The following is a 19,018-nucleotide window of genomic DNA, read 5'->3' as shown; positions in this document are numbered from 1 at the left end:
CCCTTTGCCTTTTTTCACGATCAAGAGATCTGCCTCGACCATACGAGCCCATGTGAAGTGATTTCATTTGCCATGTCTCACACATATGCATACATGAACCGAAACCTGCTTGTGGCTTAATCCTTTGGCTTCTCTCCAGCTTCCACCTTCGGTACTGAGGGCGTCGTGGCAGATGGCGTTGACGTAGAAGCAGGGACAGGAACCGTTGTACTTGTGCTGGCCGTGGGTGAAGTAGCGGGGGCAGGGGAAGAAGTAGCCAATCTCGCATCGAGAGCCTTGAGAGCGAGCGCTCTGAAACAATAGAGCATCAGCTGAATATCCACGCCAATACGTTCAACAGAAAGCTGACCTTCTTCTCTCGGCTTCTGCTCGAGCACCTCCAGGTCCGGGTAAGAGACCATACGAAGCTGCTGGTTCATCCCACTGTTGTACGAGTTTGACCTTGACAGCGACTTTGAACACTTGGTTTCCAGCAGCGGCGATGTACGGTCTGAAACACATGATATCAGCTATGACCTTCACTGTAAACCGAAGGATGTACTAGCTCACCGGACAGGAGGGGGAAACCAATATTGGAAAGCGAAGGTCTCGCTCCGGTCTCCTCTGAATTCCCCGTTCTCACTGAGTTTGAAGAATCGAAGATAGACCCATGCGACGAAGAAACCGAATTGGATGAGCATGTAAGGGGATGATCCGAAGAGAATGACCATGACGTTTGAGATGAGGAGGTAGATTCCGGGAAGAGTCTATATAGGGAATTTAGCAAGTGTCTTCGGTATCTAGGATGATCGAATAGACACACCTTCACGCGGACCTTGAACTTGCCAAGAAGCTGCACTTGATGTTCCGGGATGAGTTGAGTGAAGGCAACGAGGAACCCAACTTGTAGGCCCGAGAGACCGTGGTAAGGCAAACCCCATCTGAGAACGGTCGTCAGTCTTGAGATCACGCCCAAGAGCTGGACTGGGAGCAACTGACAAAGCTTCTTCTTGTCCCAGGACGAACCACATCAACCAACTGAAGCCGAAGGCGATGATGTTTGATCCAACGATGACCACCGCGCAGAATCGCAGAAGTTCTCGAGCACCCCATACTCGTTCAAGATATCGGCAAGCGAGCGGTAATGTGATGACGGAGATGATGAGCTGCACAAAATATTAACGCATCAGCACGAGACGGATATGCGAACAGAAAGCAGTATGGCTGTGGCAGTACACAGAGCATTCCGCACTCACCTCTACAATGCTCAATTCTACCAGACCTGCCGTCAAAAATGTCCAAGGGTAGATTAAGCTCTTCCCAGGAACCAACACCAACCAGGGGATATCGATACCTGGTATTCTTGTTTCGGAAGAATGTTGGTTCGCAAAGTATGACAGACCGAGTCCGACGACTGTGAAGAGGACGAGGGTCAAGGTGAGGAGACGGGTCGCGAGGGGGACTGTTTGGAGGAAAGGGAGGAAGGAAATCGCAGGCATCTTGACGAATGAGCTGCAAGCGCTGAGATGATCGGCAGGGACTTTCGGAAGGAAAGGACTCGACCTCAGGCGATGGCTGAGAAGGGAGAGAGAAGCTCTGTGATCAGACTCTGATCAGGATGTCGTAGAGATAGATAGACTGTAGAGATTCGAAGCGAAGGAACCGGATTGTAGTGTGAATAAGTGATGGAGGAGTGAAGAGAAGACGCGTTTATAAGGTGCCGTGATTATTGATGGTTGTATTTATGCCTCATTTATCCCATTCTAAACCGACTCACCACCAACTACAACGGACCTGGAACTCCTCTTTCATCTCTTCATATCGTCTCACTTGATCGTCTCCCCTCGTTACTCATACCTCTTGGTGGACATCTATCGCTGCAGCAGGCATCAAGAGAATCTCTGGCACTGACTCGCACCCCGCTTCCTGGTTGAGATACCGACAACCAACCACTCGGATACCCCCAACCTTGTCATTCCCCCCCCCCCACCCCGCCTGATACAAAACCGTTATACTCGACTTCAGTTTGCCTGAGTGTATGACGAGATAGCACGATGTTATCATCCGACCCTCCGAAGATATCTTCGAGGGACTTTGACCCTGCAACAATGAGCGTGGATGATGATGCAGAAGAGAGGAGCGACGATGTCAGTACTGGGGTGGAATTGTCAAGTGTGGAGATCAACATCCTGGTTTACCTCGTGAGTTGACATCTTGAGATACGCTACAAGCGGACAGGGACTCATCGGCTGCCGCGAGGATGTCAGTACCTTCTCGAGTCCAACTTTAAACACACGGCCTTCACCCTCCTCTCTGAGTCCAATCTCCCTCAAACGTCCCTCTTTCAACATTTCAATCCATCTTACCCCGCTCCATCTGCCAATAATCCGAGAAAGGAACGACCGAACGGTGTTACACCCGGTCCAGCTACTGGAAAAAGCCCTGTCACCCCGACTTTCGGCAGGTCGGAAGGGAAGATAGAACGAGGAGAACTGGTCAGGAAGTTGTGGAAAGCCTTGAGATGGGAAGAAGTGGAGAGACATGTTTCGGCCAGTGGGGTATGTCAGCTACTGTAAAGCCCGCATATATGTCCAGCTGACATAACCGAGCAGGAACCTTACAAGCCTGCATGTCCTAATCCATTCCACTTGCTCATCCCTCATGTCTGCCCACCCTCCTACCCTTCTTCAGCTTCCAATCCTCTTTTACCGCTTCCATCAGCTTTGCACACGTCTCCACCACCTGCCAAACGACCTGAAGTCTTTCCCCCGCCACCGGAGTCCGAACCAATAGCCGGACCGTCGAAGACCTCTCAAGCTGAAGCACCTTCCCAAGAAGATCTGACCACCGCCGGCAAGAGCGATAACAGTAGGGGAAAACGAAAAGCGAGACGGCTGTCTTCCGATTCGGCTTCTAGAAACCCTTCTCCAGTCAGATCAACATCACCTTCGAAGGGGAAGTCGGTTTCAGATCGAGATAGTGAACGAAAGCGGGACAAACAAGGAGGCAAGAAGCGTGCTCGATTGAGTGAAGGAGAAACGAAGGAGGACGACGGAATGGATGTCGACGAAGAACCGAAACGGAATGGAGAGAAGAAAGAAGTCAAGATTTCCTCTCCGACGAAGAAAGGTGATTCACTGAATGTGCTCAGCGAATCCGTTTCGCGAGCAACGTCTCCAGGTAACAGGAGTAGAAAGGCATCGCCGTCAGCGGAAGCGAAGGGTACCAGTGATGGGGTCCCGGAAAGTGATATAGGAGTCTTCAACGAACACCGTGATTCGGTATGTCGGATCGTGACTGACTGCCCTGTGAAAAAAGCTGACTCCATTCTAGGTTTACTGCGTTGCCTGGAATCCGAAGAATCTGGACGTTTTAGCCACGGGTAGCGGAGATGGAACGGCCAAGCTATGGGAATTCCAAAGTGGTCCTTCGGATCACGCTCTAACGATCAACAAAAAGCCGATGTCCATCAATCATAAAGGTATCGAGTCGAACAAGAAGAACCTTACCGCTGTCACGTGGCATCCCGATGGGACGATGCTTGCCACTGGATCTCAAGATGGCGTCGGTCGACTTTTCACCCCATCCGGTCAACTCCAAGCCATCATGTCATACGGGCGAGGAGCAATTAATGCGTTGAGGTTCAACCCTTCCGGAACATCGATTTTGACCGCAAAGGACGACTTCACGGTATGTAGATGGGGACATGGGCAAGGATACACCATGGAAATGAAGCTGTGTTTCGACGCTCATACTAGTGAGTACTTGGGCACAAGTTGGTGAGAACTATGCTAATGTCACGTGAGCAGAGGAAGTCAACGATGTTGATTGGTTGGATGACGAGGTTTTCGCTTCAGGTGGTAATGATCATACCATCTTTGTTCATCGCGCGACCGACAAACGACCACGTTTCACCTTCAAAGGCCATACCGACGACGTCACACGTATCAAGTGGTCTCCAGCACTACCCAACAAGCCCGTATCGCAACGGTTACTCGCATCCGTTTCCGACGATGGGAACTGTATGATTTGGCGACTGCCGAGCTATCCAGAACGCGGCGGAAGTCGGTCTCTCTCACCAGTGAAGAAGAACGATTCTGGGGAGGATGACTACTTCCAGAACAACACGCCGGTCACTGGCGTAGATAATTGTCTGCATAGGCTGAATGTGGTCAGCGGAAGCGAGAACAAGAGGATGAACACGCTCGAATGGAGTCCTTCGTGCGAAGAGGGAAGAATGATCCTTGCTGCGTGAGTAAAATCGCTACCAGACCTAAAGAACGTAAATTAACCTTGACTTCAGTGGGGGTCAAGATTCCACGGTCAAGGTATTCGATGCTATCTCGGGCGAATGTCTACACGTTCTCTCTGGCCTTGAGTCTGGTACAGGCTCACTCGCGTTCTCACCCCGAGGACTGGGGGGACCGTTCGGTGCTCTCGCTGCTGGAGGCTGGGACGGTCACATCGTGGTATGGGATGTGGAGGTGAGTGCAGCTGCATAGATCTCATGTCATGCTGAACGGCAGCTGATCGGATTGTGCGAAAAGTCTGGGAAGAAGTTGTTGGAGCATGAGATCGACGAAGCGCCCAACAAGCAAAGTGCCAGAGAAAAGCCTATGATGGTGGGTGTTTCTCGCATCGTTTTGCCTCTTGAGGCATCTCTGGGATGGCCTGGAATATAAGCTGATATGCTGTTTCATAGCTCACCATGGCTTGGCGTGAAGATGGTAAACACCTGGCATGCGGTCTGTTCAACAAGAGTGTGATGGTGGTGTACGTTGGTGGACTCATCGAGGGTCAAGCAAAGGTTGAGGAGGGAAAGTAAGGTGTGCAGAAGTGCCAAAAGAAGGCAAGAAAAAGAATAAGGAAGAGACAAAGCAAAGTAGTGAAGCAGTCTCGATACAAGGGGAAGATCTACGCCATTCATATATAGTGTATAGGGTGGTATGCCACAATATGCAAAGGAAATCATCATGGAGCTGGGATCGGCAACGAAGTCTCACACCACAGTGATCGAAAATACTACTCTTTACTCCCCGTCTGTTGCGAGTCTCGAAATAACTTGAGGTGAAGCATGTCGACTGTTACAGATGTATTCAGTTTGATCCCGTTGACCCCCCACCCACCCGACTGTACGACCGGGATATCTCGGAGTTTTGATTGATGTGGCGATTCGGATGACCGTTGGAACCCATCTCGCTATTCCGCTGACGGTCCGTTGGGATGCATCTGTGATTTCCTCCCCCACAACCACAAGGACGAAACCACAACCACAACCGCAATCTTCAGATCCCTCTTCTCGCTTTCTGCTTTCTTGTTCTGGTAAACCCCAAAAGGACTCACATCTCTCTCTCTTATCCGTACTTGCCTTTCCCCCTCATCTCACCCTCTCCGAACCACTCCCCAAGATGTTGTCATTCGCTTCAGTGGCTAAGCGATCAGCCGTTGCTGGGTTGAGGAAGCAGGTGGTCGCTTCGAGAGGTGAGTGCCGAGGATTTGTTGTTCTGTTCGTGTCGAATAGATGTACTGATCTCCAGACTATGAATTCCTCCCTCTTGCTACCCCTTTTTGACAATCAATCCCCACCTCTCAACATGTCAATCAATCATCCCCCATCCCAGCCCTCCGAACATCCGCCCCCAACTCCGCCCTCTCCAAATTCACCATGCCCGCCATGTCACCCACCATGACGGAGGGTGGTATCGCCGAATGGAAGGTCAAGGAAGGGGACACTTTCGCCGCGGGGGACGTCTTGATTGAGGTCGAGACGGACAAGGCGACGATCGATGTGGAGGCTCAGGATGATGGTGTTATGGCCAAGATCATTGTGAGTTCGGGGTGGTTTCCTCGTGGAATATCATGTGGTTTCCTCCTGGACTTTAGCTACTAGCTGCCTATATGCATCAGCTGGAAGTCTTCCGACGACGTGCAGCTAACGCTCGATCTCCCGTGCAGGTCGAGAACGGTGCCAAGGGTATCTCCGTCGGTACCCCAATCGCCATCATCGGTGAGGAGGGTGACGACCTTTCCAAAGCCGACGCCCTCGCTGCCGAAGCCGATGTCGCACCCCCTCCTCCACCCACCAAGGAAGGTTCCGCCCCTAAATCCGATGAGAAGCCTGCACCCGCTGAGAAGAAGGAGGAGTCCAGCTCCTCGTCAAAGTCCGCTACCCCTCCTCTCGGTACACCCGCCGACGAGACCAAATACGGATCAGGAAACGCTGGTACCTCGGAACAGAAGGCTCCCGAGCTCGGAGGTGACAGACCCAAATTCTTCGCTAGTCCTTTGGCCAGGAAGATCGCTCTTGAGAAGGGCATCCCTCTCGGCGAGATCAATGGTTCAGGACCCGATGGCAGAATCGTCAAGGTGGGTTGAGAGATTCCGAGGCTTAACAGAGTCCTTCGGCTGACCCAATTCTACGCACAGGCCGATGTCGAGAAATACAAGCCTTCTTCATCTTCCTCCTCCTCTGCCGCTGCTACCACTCCCACTTCCGGCGCCACCGCCACTCCTGGCAAGCCCGCCCCTGCCGCTCCTGCCGAGTACGAGGACGTTCCCACTTCCAACATGAGAAAGACCATCGGCAAGCGATTGACCGAGAGCAAGCAGCAATTGCCTCACTACTACTTGACCGTCGAAGTGAACATGGGTGAGTGGCTTGAACAGCTTGTCTCTGCGTGGAGTTTGTGTTGATAAGATTTCACCCATAGACCGAGTGTTGAAGCTCAGACAACTGTTCAACAAGGCCGGCGAGGGCAAGACAAAGCTTTCAGTCAACGACTTCAGTGGGTACCAGCTGCCACCAATCGTCCAAAGGAAGTCAGCTGACCCTCTATCCAGTTGTCAAGGCCGCTTCGTTGGCCCTCGCTGAGGTCCCCGAGGCCAACTCTGCTTGGCTCGGTGAGACCATCCGAACCTACAAGAAGGCCGATATCTGCGTTGCCGTCGCCACCCCCAACGGACTCATCACCCCGATCATCAAGGACGTTGGTGCCAAGGGCCTCGCCACCATCTCCGCCGAGACCAAGTCTCTCGCTGGCAGAGCACGAGAAGGCAAGCTCAAGCCTGAGGAGTACCAAGGCGGTTCATTTACCATTTCCAACTTGGGAATGTTCGGTATCGACAACTTCACAGCGATCATCAACCCTCCCCAATCTTGTATTCTGGCTATCGGAAAGACCGACTCGAAACTAGTCCTGGCGCCCGAGGAGCCCAAGGGATTCAAGGAAGTGCAGGTGATGAAGGCTACTTTGAGTTCGGATCACAGGACGGTGGACGGTGCGGTCGGTGCTAAATGGTTGAAGGCGTTCAAGGATTACATGGAGCAGCCTTTGACTTTTATGCTTTAGATATCGAAAATGGAACTATTGTGTAAAGTATTTACGGGATAGGGTTCAGCATAGGAGGTGTAGGTAGAGGGTTCGGAACCCAAGGTGCTCACTATTTTGGAGATGATATATCATGACCATGCGTGTGTGCGATAGCAGGGAGTGATGATGACGGAAGCAAATTTCGGGACCGGTGAAGTGAGAGTGGAGGTCAATCCATGTTTTCGTGCAACAATCTTCCAGGTTATGTATGATCTTGATCTTTCTCTTTCACTCAAACCCTGGCAAAGTACACCACAAGCAAGATGGCCTCATCATCCACTCAGATATTACTACCGGGTCAACCTCTCCCTTCTTCCCTTACCGCTCCGCCCGTACCTCAACTCGGATCAGGTGTCTACGAATATGGGGGGAAGATACTGGCTAGCGTCATTGGGATACCTAAGAGAGAAGGAGCGGTGAGTGTCTTCCTCGGATCGTTTCTCTATCATCCCTCTCGTCGTGGTACACTCAGTCACTGGGCTGGAAGACGAGGAAGAAGGTACCAGCCTCTAGCCCGGCTTGATCCAGCTGATCTAGCACATGTAGTAGAAGGATGATCAGCTGATCTCCTCTTCTTGCTCGTTTGACAGATCGTCAGTGTGATTGGGAGAGAAGAGAGTGGGAATACACCTGATGTCGGATCTGTTGTGAGTCCAACTACCGTTGTGTGCTGGTTTGGGCTTTTGGGCCCGCATGAAGCTGATTTGTTTCGATGTCTCCCCCGGTGTCCTCCCTAGGTGATCGGAACTGTATGTTTGTTCCTCATCTTCGATTCCTGGCGTGCCCGAGGACAGTGCGGTGGATGAAGACCCGTATCTGCCATAGCAATCACAGATCTGGTCTCCTACATCCTCCCCTTATGTTCTTCGTCACGAGGAAATCTGCTTCACCTTACACTCGATCTGTTTCACCTCGCATTCAATCACTTCTAACCCTGCTGGACTGGAACCCTTACCTCCTTTCCAGACCACGTCGCCCAATGACTCTTTCCCATACACTATCGTCCACATATTCACAGCACCTTGCTAATCAACCCCACACTCCCTAGGTGACACGTCTATCCCCCCTCCAAGCCCATGTGACCCTCACCACGTCCAATAACCGACCATTGCCCGAATCGTCCGAGGAGTTCGTCGGCGTCATACGGATTGGCGATGTCAGGTTGACGGAGAGGGATAAGGTGAAGATGGGGGAATGTTTCAGGTTGGGCGATCTGGTGAAAGCTAATGTGGTGAGTGGACTGTGTCTTTCTTGCAGGAGCTTGGCCTTCCGGGATGTTGGACTTGGGGGTTTGTCAAATTGACGACAAGTATGATGGTTTGGCGAGGGGGGTGAACGGCGCGAAGGAGTGATTGTGATGGATCAAGAAGATGACGGACGAGAGGGAAGTTGCTTTGCTTCCTTGGCATTCTGATCTGCACGCATAGCTCAGAAGGGTTGCTGCGAGAGAAGACACGGCCCAATGGAGGACACTTCTCGCTTTCAGAGACTGCATGACATACATCTCACCCGACGGTCCTGGGAGCAGAAGTTGTTACGTCTGACGTCGTCCGTAATCTTCATCTGCTGACACTTGGATGCAGCTGAGTCTGGGAGACGCTCGGAGCTATTACCTCTCAACAGCCGCCAACGAACTCGGCGTAGTCTACGCCACATCCGAATCAGGTCAGTCCCCATGCGATACAGCTGCCTGAAGTCTCCAATTCTGTCGTGAGCTGTGGATCGAAGCTGACCCAACCTGGATTGTGACCTTGTAGGGAACCCGCTCGTTCCGGTCAGCTATCAAGAGATGGAAGATGAACAAACGGGGAAGAGGGAAAGAAGAAAGGTGGCCAAGCCTGAGGGTATATAGTGAGGATAGGGACAAGCAATGGCCTGGCCGTTTGTGCCAAAAATGACCACTTTCTCGAAGGTGAGGTATTGACACCACTATAGGATTGCGTTGTTACATACAGCATGGTTCGTCGCCTCTCGAGATCTCGCGATGACACCATTTATAGACGATGCACCGTCGTCGATTTGTTCAGTTATTTCAGTCGACGGTACATAGGCTGCTCACGAACGGAAAGTTGTCACTGTTGGATACTCATGAACCAGTGCTGATCTTCGGTGTTCAGCTGTGGCTTGAACGGACACATCGATCAAGACCTTGAAAATTGATCATTTGTTTCAACGTCGTTCTGACACGACCAGAACTCCGACTCCCATGAAGTCCATGTTATCTCACTTCTCTGACCTATTGAGAATATACATGACCCAGCGATTGAGCACTCGAATTTGTAACTCATACCAGAGTCGTGCGCACAATCTCGGCTGAAAGGTATCGTTAGTCAGTGCAGTGTGTGGACCAATAGCTCCGTGTGATCTGTCTGTATCGTACCGGAGAGTGGACAACTATCCTCGTACTGGATATGGGATATCCCCTGTATCCTGGTAATCTGAGGCTGACTATCCAGATCACCCCGAAAGCCGCGCCTCTTCTCATCAGAATCACAGCATGCACTCCACTGCCACACCTTAGCCTGATCGTCCACGCGAAGCCACGAAGAGACACGATGAACGGGTCTTGCATACTCTTTGAAGGGGTCTATCTTGCGAGCATGATTGCAGCTCTTCATCCCAACCCTTACCTGCACACATGCAACACCGAACGCTCCCATCCATGGATGCAATAAGCGTTTTCTCCCCAAGAGTGAACTCGTACAATGACAAGAAATCACCAGACAAGATGTGCCACACGCATCGGCGAATCTCGGCAATATCACTTGCCACCGAAACTCCCATCGTCCTTCCCCTCACTCACGTTACCGGACCTCGAATTTCGACTTGCCTTCATCCATCTTCCGTTTCTCTTTCGTTTCTCTTTCAACCCAAAACCTCTTGAACCCAAAAAAAGCACCGTTTTGCAGAGCATAACCTGTAGACACAATGGTGCGTTGTAAACCCCTTTTCTCATCTGCCATTGCCATGTATCTCTGCGTCTTGCACGATATTCCTCGCTGTGTCTTGTTCTGCAGTGCAAGAAGCGGAGATAACTGACCCAGAAATAAATGCCTTACTAACGTCTGTTCGTCTCCCCATTTTCTCTCTACGACATTCCGTCTCGACTTCTTACCTTCCCCGCTCGCCAAACTGCTATCGCAACTCGACTCTGCCCTCTAGCCCAAAGCCGCCGCCTCCAAATCCACCGCTGCCTCCGCCGGCAAGCCCCTCCACAAGTTCTACGTCGACGCCTCCGTCCCCGCCAACGACAACGTCTTCGACCTCGCTGCGTTCGAGAAATTCTTGCACGACAGGATCAAGGTCGACGGCAAGCCTGGTCAGTTGGGAGAGGTCATCCAGATCCAGAAGGAGGGTGAGTAGTTCCCCCTTTTTTTCGGAAGGAATTGTGCGATTTGGGATATAGAGATTGGGTGGTTGTGGGTCGGAAAGCAGCGAGGGGAGATGGATGTCGAGTGGAGGAGAGGATGGTCTGAGCTATCTGCTCTGGTTCATCCCGAGTTCATACTCTGTCTGCTTCTCGCCCGGACTTCGTCTTGGCACACTCGCGCTTAATTCGTCACTGACGCTCCTCGTTTCGCTAGGCAACAAGCTCGTCCTCACCTCCCAGATCCCCTTCTCCAAGCGATACCTCAAGTACCTCACCAAGAAGCACTTGAAGAAGAACTCTTTCGAGAACTTCCTCCGGTGAGTGCAGCTTCTCATTTTGACATCACCAACCACATCACTGCAGCTTCTGAAACGGGACTTGAACTGATTGTTTCGTCCCTCACTCCAGAGTCGTCGCTACCGCCAAGGACACCTACTCTCTCAGGTACTTCAAGGTCGACCAGGACGAGGTTGAGGACGAGGAGTAAATGTTGCGCTAGCATAGACGTAGAATGGGGCGAGGATGGAGGAGAGCGCATGCATTATGATGGTGCGCTAGAAGCCTCGAGTCGATCAAAGCTGCAGCGATGATCGAATGCTGTGAATTCACTCATGTCTGGTAACTGTCGGTCGCGTCGCACGATTGCCACTGCCTTTGTTCGCGAATTTGAATGCGCGATTGGCTTCGGGCAGTACAATGCATATACAAGAAAGCATCTGCTTACTGAGAGACGGAAATGGAATGGAGTGTGATGGAGGGGATGGTGTGGACAATATGCTTGTCTAATAAGGGTCTGGGGAAAGGACAACGAGAAGAATAGAGAAAATGTGAAAGGTAGAAGACGAAGGGACAACGTTATGTGGATATCAACAAGAGAGAGTCGGTTTGAGATGAAAAACAACGAGCCGATGTCATGTTGATATCAACAAGAAGGCGATGAGTGCAAAGAAAGGAAAACGGTTTATGATGGTGACAATCCAATCCATCTGATACAACATGCAAAAGACCGGAAATTTATTGTTTCCTTGACGGTTCGATATTCGCTGTTATGAATGACTCGAGTCTTCCTGTTGTCGTTTTCATTCGTGTATGTTTGAGTGCTCCGTGTATGCGATGCCGATCATTGCATCTCGTGTATCTCTCCTTCGATATCTGATAAGGGTATATTGTGTTGACCTGGCTCTACCAGGTTTTCCTTCTCTCCCATCTGTCTCTCTGCCTTCTGCCTCGGTAACATCTCGACGCCCCCGCCTCCACCTTGCGCCCTTGCCCCACGTTCACCACCACTTCTCATGACCTTCGCTCTGAGCTGCGGTCGCCATCATCTCATCCCAGAGCTTTGCGTCCTCCATCGCTTTTGCATCGAGAGGAGCGAGGTCCTGAGTAGCGAGGAAAGCCTCGAGCTGAGCGAACACATCGATTTCCTCATTGTTGACAGGCAGGTTGATAGGGAAGTCGTTTGCTGGACCAACGGCAGGAAGCTCGTCGGCAAGAGGAGACAGGTCGACTTGGGGAGAAGCGGTGGCAAGAAGCGTGTCAAGCGCTTCACCGGTGGTGTACTTGGTGGGGTAGTCCACGGGAGTGTAGAAGTGAAGAGCGAACTCGAGAGTCGAAGGAGGGATGTTGTTGATATACTGAGCTGGAACAGTCATACATCCGGTCTTGAATGAGACGTTGATCTTGCTGTAGTCGACCACGTTGACATCGCCGGATGTAGCGGTGGAAGTGACATCCGTGATATCGGTATCGACAGTCCCGTAAGACGAGTTAGAGCTAGTCGAGGTGGTAGAGAATGATCGAGTAGGACGGGCATCTTCGGAGTTGACCTTGGGAACATGGGTGATGAATTGAGGTCGAGCTCGTCGAGGAAGAGCTTTCACCTTTCGGGTAAACTTGAGATCTTTGCCGAATCCTCTGTCGCGTCGGTTCTGTCGGCATCGTCGATTCTGGAACTGTCATTGGCAATAATCGAAATGAGGGTGGTGGATCAGTGCGTGAGAAAGAGAGTGATGGGGTGGTGAAGAATATCCGTAAGAGGTAAAGTGAACAAAAACAAAAAGAGGTCAGCGAACAGCTCTCCGTGTGTGGGATACACAATAAAAATGATTGTGTGGAATCTGAAACGCGCGCAGTAAGAAAGAGACAAAAGTGAATTTTGAGGGTAAACCGTGGCGATCCGTGCGATATGAATTAGGATGTGGCACAAGGGGAACAATACGAGAATCCAAAAATGAGAATTATTGCGCTCGGACTGGGAAAGTGTGATGATGGGTGGAGCCGGGGGCAAACGAGAGAGAGAGAACTTACCCATGTGCGGACCTTTGGAGAGAGCAAGTACAAGTCAGTGTAAGAGCGAAATTGAACAGGAGCAAGTAGAAAACTGACTTGAGCAGGAGTAATCCCAGCGAGAGCAGCGACGAGTCCCATCTCGGCAGCACTGAGTCTCTGATCCTGAGCGTATACGTATTCTAGCACGTCGGTGGTGTTCTGCGAGGGTCAGCACATAGTCTAGGATACGAAACTCACCGGTGAGAAAGTCGTAGTCGACAACAGGGTGGATTGAGCTTGTTGATTAAGTATGTCGGTGATAGCCACCTCGATGGAGTTGATGACTTGACGACAATGTCGACTGAACAAGCCTTCGAACACTTTGCAAACTTGATCCTCGACGTCATCATCAGAAACACCTCCAACAGATTCGAATGACCTAATCTCTCCGATTGATTGTTGGTACGATTCCAGAGTTCGAGCTTTCATGGAGGCCAATCTAGCGGTTACACATGTTTCGATGTTATGCAAGAGAGATGGGTCGATCATAGTACGTTGCTCCGTTGTCAGCAGGGTATGCTCGGATGGGATGTGCAAAGACGGGCTACGACCATGACTTCGAAGAGGGCGCGACTCGTTGGTCTGAAAGGCCAATGACTGCTGGAGGCGACCGGAGCCACTGATGATGCTGGTAAGACATGGTGAGAGGTCTTTCATTCTAGGGTGTATGTGAAGAGGATTCGGTACGGTGGAGCGATCTAGAGCGTGCGAGAGATGACGATGGGAGAAGATATATAGTGGACTGATCGCAATGTCAGGTGATGTTCACTGATTTGCATGTATTGAGTATGGAAAAGGGAGGTCAGCGAGTTATACGTATTGTTTTCGTGTACTGTACTCAAATTTCATTCAGGGCCTCTCCTAAAGACTTTATTGTTCATGATAAAAGAGTCAGAACGGTGAACCGTGCGGTATACAAGATTCGTCTCACTGCCCAATCAAATCATGATTGTCGAAGTTTCACTTGCATTTAAACCTCTTCTCGACTCACCATTCCACCTGGAAGCAGCCTTTAAGCTTACTAATTTTCGCGTACTTTCCAACTTCAGCTCTGTCCCCCATCGTCACAATGCCGTTGCCAGTCGATGTGCGTCTCCACAGCGCCCTGAACGAGTTTCAAGTCTCGTTCATACAAGCACTAGTACAAGAATCCGATCTCTCGAGGCTCGTTCACCGTTTTGAGAGCATCAAAAATGCTGTCGATGATCTCTCGAAGACAAATTCGCTTCATCGCAGTACTGGAGTCTTAGCTATGCGAATAGCTATCAATGTGAAGAAGCTGTGCACTGCCACTGCCAGCCTTCACCAGTCGCACGACGCTACGATTGCTACTTTATCAGCGGGACTACAATCCATCTTCATTGACGGCCGTGAGTTTGCATCCCTGATTCAAATTTGCTGTCCATATCGGATTAATCTGTACTGAAATGTCTCGCCAGCCAAACTCGACCAAGTGTCGCATGTCCCTGCCATCACTGCCACGACTCTATCTCAGAGCGACTCTGACCCTCAATCTGACAAAGAGCTCAACCCCTTGCGTCGATGGATGTTCGACCACCTCGCGCACCCGTTCCCAACCAGAGCGGAGAAGGAGCAATTCGCCACCGACCTCGGTAGCACCTTTAAGAAAGTCGACAACAACTTCACCAACTTCCGACTCCGTTCGGGCTGGAATGATTTGGTCAAGAATTATTGCAACAAGGACAAGTCTCGAGTCCCTCGTTTACTTGCGCGAGTTGAGAATGGACAGGAGACAAGGCAGGAGGTTTTGGACCAAGTGGAAAAGATCAGGGATTTCTTGACTCGAACTGAGGGTGGCGAGGTCAGGCCATTCGTTTTGCAGGTGAGCCTTCCATTGTCGTATCTCTTCGACTTCCCGTCATTCGCGCAAAGACCTCTTCTCTCACCAAAACGGTCTTAATATTATTCCACTCACACTGACACGCACACGCACACGCACACGCACACCCATGTACTCCACACTGTCCTCATTCCACTCACTCCGGTGGCAAAACTGACCAAAGCTCTCTGCAGCTCGTCAACGGTGGGGTTGATAGCATTTTGCAAGCTGCCAGCACCGACTACGCAGATGATGACGACGATTACTCGGATGCCGACTCGTCCGTTAACACCCCGTCGACTTCGGAAGATGGCGATTTCCTTTCGGTCACCCCAAACACCACCTACTCCTCCGAGTCGGACAACGACAACGTCGTCTTGAACAAGAAGCGAGTCCTTCAAGCTCACTCCGATGTAGCTCCTAAGCGTCTTCGCGACATCCACTCAAACGTCATCGATACTCCCGCCATCGCCGCTGCGCTTGATTCCCCCATTGGCGAGTTTGACACCACTACCGCCTCGGAAAACAATAACTTCCCTACCTACAGTGACAGTGGGAGCGAGTCCGAGTCCGGGTCCTGGGAGGCAGCGAGACCTATCTGGACATTCGATGACGCCAAGTGGGACGCAGCTTGGTACAACCCCGCCCCGTTCGGCGAGTACAACGCGTACACTGGCTCGATCGGCTCGTCCTCAAGGTCGTCTTCGATGTCGTTCCGCTCTGACTCCGAAGTTGTAACTTCTAACACCTTCACGCAAGTCTCCTCAGCTCATACCCCTGTCAACCGCAAAGGCAAGGGCAAATTTACCGGTGGTGACTGAGGCAGATAGAAGCGTTCGGATGGATATTGTCATGTAAGGAAAAAGGTGAAGGGAGTGGTGGGATCCATTCGTGAACTTACTCTGGTTGCTTCTCCTGTTTCAAGCAAGACTGTCGTTTCAACTCCTGTCCTCGTTGCGTATTGCATTCTTTCTGTTTGTAAGCTTCTCTGTGTGTACGTCTGCGACCATCAGCACTATCTTCCCCTTCCCCATCCACATTCCGTCTGCCACTCCCTTGACATTGGTTGTACATGTTACCGCGTTCTTGTATACGAATCGGATGCAAGGCCATTGACTCCAGCAGGCGAGTAGTGCTTTACGTCAGCTGCCCGTCGTACGGGGCCCGTTTTCCTTCTGTACGTCGACGGCCGTTTGGGCTTGAGCATAACGTTATTGGTGTGGAAATAGCACGGAGCGGAACTCGACTCCCTCACATCGCACACCTCCACTCTGCAAATTCATTCACCACGGGGTCATGATTTACCGTGCTTCGTAATTCAATCTTTCAACACTGCAGCAAATATGCATCGAGACATACAACAATACAAGCATCATGACCAGGCTTAGATAACACACAACCCGACAGTATAGGTCTGATCAGCAGAGAAAGCGGACCCTCGCAATAATCATACCTTCTTCCCTCCTTTCTCGACAGCCCAAATCGAAATGTCCGAGATAACATTGAGGGAAAGAGATCCTCCTCCGATTGCCGAACCAAAAACCGACGATTTGGTCGATCCTGCAGCTCCACATGATCCCGGAAATCGAGGAGATGTGATCGACAGAGGGCAAGGAGCGGGAGGGGAAGTGGAGGAAGATGAAGATGCGATACCTGATGGAGGGTATGGATGGGTGATTGTGGGTTGTCTGATAGCAATGAACGCTGGAACTTGGGGTATGTGATTTCCGTCATTCATGCTACCCTCGCTCCCTCTTCTTTATCTCTATGACACTTCCTTCTTTGCTTGTTTTCATCTTCACGTCGCTCATTGCCTCGCATTCTTTTTTCACTTTTGGTTTCTCTCCATTCTCCTCACTCATTTTCGAAACGGTATCGTTTGTCGCAGAGTATCATTCGGAAATTGACAAAATGTGACTGTTCAGGCGTCAACACGACGTATGGTGTCTACTCGGCGTACTACCTACAGCACAATCACTTCTCAGGAGGCACGACACTGGGCTATGCGTGGGTTGGAGGACTGAGTGTCGCTTGTGCACTGTTATGTGGTCCACTGGCGAATTGGTTGTCGAGACCTTTTGGGTTTAGGATAACGATGTTGCTTGGTGAGTTACGATTTCCATCGCTCCGAGGTTTTGATGTCTATCTTTGAAGAATTTGGTAAAGATGATGGCGGGAGAAGTGACAGAATGGTGTAAGAAGCAGGCTCGTCTGTGAGAGCAGCCGGGATGCAAGAGATACACTTTGACAAATGAAGGAGGCAGCTCGTCATGATTCCAGAGGCATGTGTGATAAGAGGTCACCGAAGACGGTGGCGTGATGGATAAAGAGGGTGGATAGGACAGGGTATCATGCTGACCCCCACATCCTTTCCAGGCGCAGTCTGTATCGTCCTCGGTCAATGCATGGCGGGTATTTGCACGTCATTCGCGACTTTCTTAGTCTGTCAAGGGATCGTGTTCGGCATGGGTGAGTCCGAGAGGCTTTTCGATGTCCCTCGACGGAATGGAAGGCTGATAGAATGGTGTAAAGGCCTTGGATTGACACTTGTACCATCACAACCCCTACTGGCACATTGGTTTCAGCGTCGTCTGGCTCTTGCTCAGGTGAGTTTTACTGCATCCAATCCTGTATTCCATCAGGCAACCGATGGCAGTGGCCCTTTTGGCCTATACCGGACACATCTTCCTCTTCTCCTTGTTTGGATCTCTTACACATGTGTGCCAGCTGCGCAATACTCACGATTTGCGTTTAGGGCCTTGCAACTTCCGGCTCTGGACTCGGCGGCTTAGTCTTGGCCAACACCACCCGACTATGTCTCGAGAATATCTCCGTCAAGTGGGCTCTAATCATCAATGGCTTGATATCCGCTGTCTTGCTCATTCCTTCGATAATACTACTACGAGGACGACACAAAGCGATCGGAGTGAGACAAGCCCCGCTGGAGATCAAGTGGTTGTGGCACAAGGGATTTGTGTGGGTATGGCTATGGGGAGCTTTGTGCTGTGAGTGGCTTGGCCAATCTCTCCCTCTCGTCAAGTCGGCGCCTCCTCCTCACCCAATCTTACACTGCCACGTCCACATCGTCCCGTCGTTCATCTCGTTCCTACCGCAAGCCCATTCGTTTGTCATTGTTCTCCACCAAGTAATTTTGCGTGTTGCCTCACTCATCATCGAGCATACTGCACCTTATCCTGCAATATCTCAACGCCACTTGGTCACTTATCTGCTTTCACACATGATCGCGCTTCTGTCGGACCTGCGCTGACACCTGGCCTATAGTGATGGCCTACTTCGTCGCCCTGTATTCCCTCGCCTCATATGCTACTGAGGCGCTCTCCTTACCCCAAACACAGGGTGCAGCTCTCCAATCCCTCCTCGCAGCTGGCCAAATGATCGGTCGACCCATGTGGGGTTATTTCCTCGACACAGGCGGTCGACTCAATCTCACCATCATCTGTTACTTACTCTGCGGGATCTCCACCCTGTGTATCTGGTTACCTGCCCGATCATTCGGTGTCTTGGTGTTCTATGCCCTCGTACAAGGAATGACAGGAGGTACAATCTGGTCAGCGGCAACGCCTGTCGTAGCCAAAGTTGTAGGTGTGAAAGATCTGGCTTCGGCACTCTCGATCTTCTGGTTGAGTCTCGTCATTCCTGCATTGGTGGGTCAACCGATCGCTATTGCCCTCTTGGACTATTCGAGGAATCATCTGGGGAGGACCGGGCCGGAAGCGTATTATATCCCGATTGGGTTTTGTGGTGGTATGGGGGTAGCTTGTGCGATGGTGTTGTATGGCGCGAAAGTCTGGTTACAGGGGAGTTGGAAGGTGTTCAAGAAGACTTAGATGTGTGCGGACTGAAAAGAGGCGAGATAGACATGAGGTCAGAATCATGTGTGGATCAGGAAGGTCACGATATAGGTCGAATGTTTCGACTCGGGTGATCAGGCATCACAGTATCAAATCACGCAGCATAGATTGTACAGTACATAACCCACCAGGAATCGAAAAACCATTGCAATGCATAACTGATCCAACCATGTATCATTATAGAGCAGAACGTAATGAATCGAGACTCGAACCAACCCAATGCCAAAACGATGCAAACAGATGAAAAGGAGAGATGATT

At 51.0% G+C, this 19,018-nt stretch overlaps 8 protein-coding genes across 8 annotated transcripts; 6 read left to right on the top strand and 2 right to left on the bottom strand.

The window, feature by feature from the left end:
• Positions 1 to 116: 116 nt before the first annotated feature.
• IAR55_002621 (uncharacterized protein) lies at positions 117 to 1,478 on the bottom strand (the record flags this gene model as incomplete). Its single annotated transcript, XM_066945734.1, has 6 exons — positions 117 to 291; positions 350 to 490; positions 550 to 746; positions 803 to 920; positions 979 to 1,145; positions 1,236 to 1,478. The coding sequence occupies 6 exons, from the start codon at positions 1,476 to 1,478 to the stop codon at positions 117 to 119; spliced, it is 1,041 nt and encodes a 346-aa protein (XP_066803235.1).
• Positions 1,479 to 2,033: 555 nt separating this feature from the next.
• Positions 2,034 to 4,804, top strand: IAR55_002620 (uncharacterized protein; the record flags this gene model as incomplete). The annotated part of the gene is made up of 8 exons (XM_066945733.1): positions 2,034 to 2,180; positions 2,247 to 2,537; positions 2,592 to 3,260; positions 3,313 to 3,736; positions 3,789 to 4,230; positions 4,283 to 4,463; positions 4,527 to 4,601; positions 4,682 to 4,804. The coding sequence occupies 8 exons, from the start codon at positions 2,034 to 2,036 to the stop codon at positions 4,802 to 4,804; spliced, it is 2,352 nt and encodes a 783-aa protein (XP_066803234.1).
• Positions 4,805 to 5,387: 583 nt separating this feature from the next.
• IAR55_002619 (pyruvate dehydrogenase complex dihydrolipoamide acetyltransferase) lies at positions 5,388 to 7,328 on the top strand (the record flags this gene model as incomplete). Its single annotated transcript, XM_066945732.1, has 6 exons — positions 5,388 to 5,460; positions 5,601 to 5,806; positions 5,935 to 6,345; positions 6,406 to 6,628; positions 6,690 to 6,764; positions 6,820 to 7,328. The coding sequence occupies 6 exons, from the start codon at positions 5,388 to 5,390 to the stop codon at positions 7,326 to 7,328; spliced, it is 1,497 nt and encodes a 498-aa protein (XP_066803233.1).
• A 284-nt stretch (positions 7,329 to 7,612) lies between these two features.
• Positions 7,613 to 9,201, top strand: IAR55_002618 (uncharacterized protein; the record flags this gene model as incomplete). Its single annotated transcript, XM_066945731.1, has 5 exons — positions 7,613 to 7,765; positions 7,940 to 7,996; positions 8,398 to 8,580; positions 8,933 to 9,014; positions 9,107 to 9,201. The coding sequence occupies 5 exons, from the start codon at positions 7,613 to 7,615 to the stop codon at positions 9,199 to 9,201; spliced, it is 570 nt and encodes a 189-aa protein (XP_066803232.1).
• Positions 9,202 to 10,277: 1,076 nt separating this feature from the next.
• IAR55_002617 (uncharacterized protein) lies at positions 10,278 to 11,206 on the top strand (the record flags this gene model as incomplete). The annotated part of the gene is made up of 4 exons (XM_066945730.1): positions 10,278 to 10,280; positions 10,512 to 10,704; positions 10,934 to 11,036; positions 11,128 to 11,206. 4 exons carry the CDS (start codon positions 10,278 to 10,280, stop codon positions 11,204 to 11,206), a joined length of 378 nt encoding a protein of 125 aa, XP_066803231.1.
• Positions 11,207 to 11,996: 790 nt separating this feature from the next.
• Positions 11,997 to 13,476, bottom strand: IAR55_002616 (uncharacterized protein; the record flags this gene model as incomplete). Its single annotated transcript, XM_066945729.1, has 4 exons — positions 11,997 to 12,671; positions 13,027 to 13,038; positions 13,105 to 13,170; positions 13,246 to 13,476. 4 exons carry the CDS (start codon positions 13,474 to 13,476, stop codon positions 11,997 to 11,999), a joined length of 984 nt encoding a protein of 327 aa, XP_066803230.1.
• Positions 13,477 to 14,116: 640 nt separating this feature from the next.
• On the top strand, positions 14,117 to 15,708 carry IAR55_002615 (uncharacterized protein; the record flags this gene model as incomplete). Its single annotated transcript, XM_066945728.1, has 3 exons — positions 14,117 to 14,417; positions 14,487 to 14,890; positions 15,082 to 15,708. The coding sequence occupies 3 exons, from the start codon at positions 14,117 to 14,119 to the stop codon at positions 15,706 to 15,708; spliced, it is 1,332 nt and encodes a 443-aa protein (XP_066803229.1).
• Positions 15,709 to 16,374: 666 nt separating this feature from the next.
• On the top strand, positions 16,375 to 18,735 carry IAR55_002614 (uncharacterized protein; the record flags this gene model as incomplete). Its single annotated transcript, XM_066945727.1, has 6 exons — positions 16,375 to 16,603; positions 16,813 to 16,992; positions 17,264 to 17,356; positions 17,420 to 17,493; positions 17,643 to 17,892; positions 18,170 to 18,735. The coding sequence occupies 6 exons, from the start codon at positions 16,375 to 16,377 to the stop codon at positions 18,733 to 18,735; spliced, it is 1,392 nt and encodes a 463-aa protein (XP_066803228.1).
• Between the last annotated feature and the right edge of the window lie 283 nt (positions 18,736 to 19,018).

Source organism: Kwoniella newhampshirensis, chromosome 5 (genome assembly GCF_039105145.1).
Source record: "Kwoniella newhampshirensis strain CBS 13917 chromosome 5, whole genome shotgun sequence".
Classification (NCBI taxonomy): Eukaryota; Fungi; Basidiomycota; class Tremellomycetes; order Tremellales; family Cryptococcaceae; genus Kwoniella; species Kwoniella newhampshirensis.
Note: the sequence above shows the minus strand (reverse complement) of the source record. Positions and strands in the feature narration are given on the sequence as shown.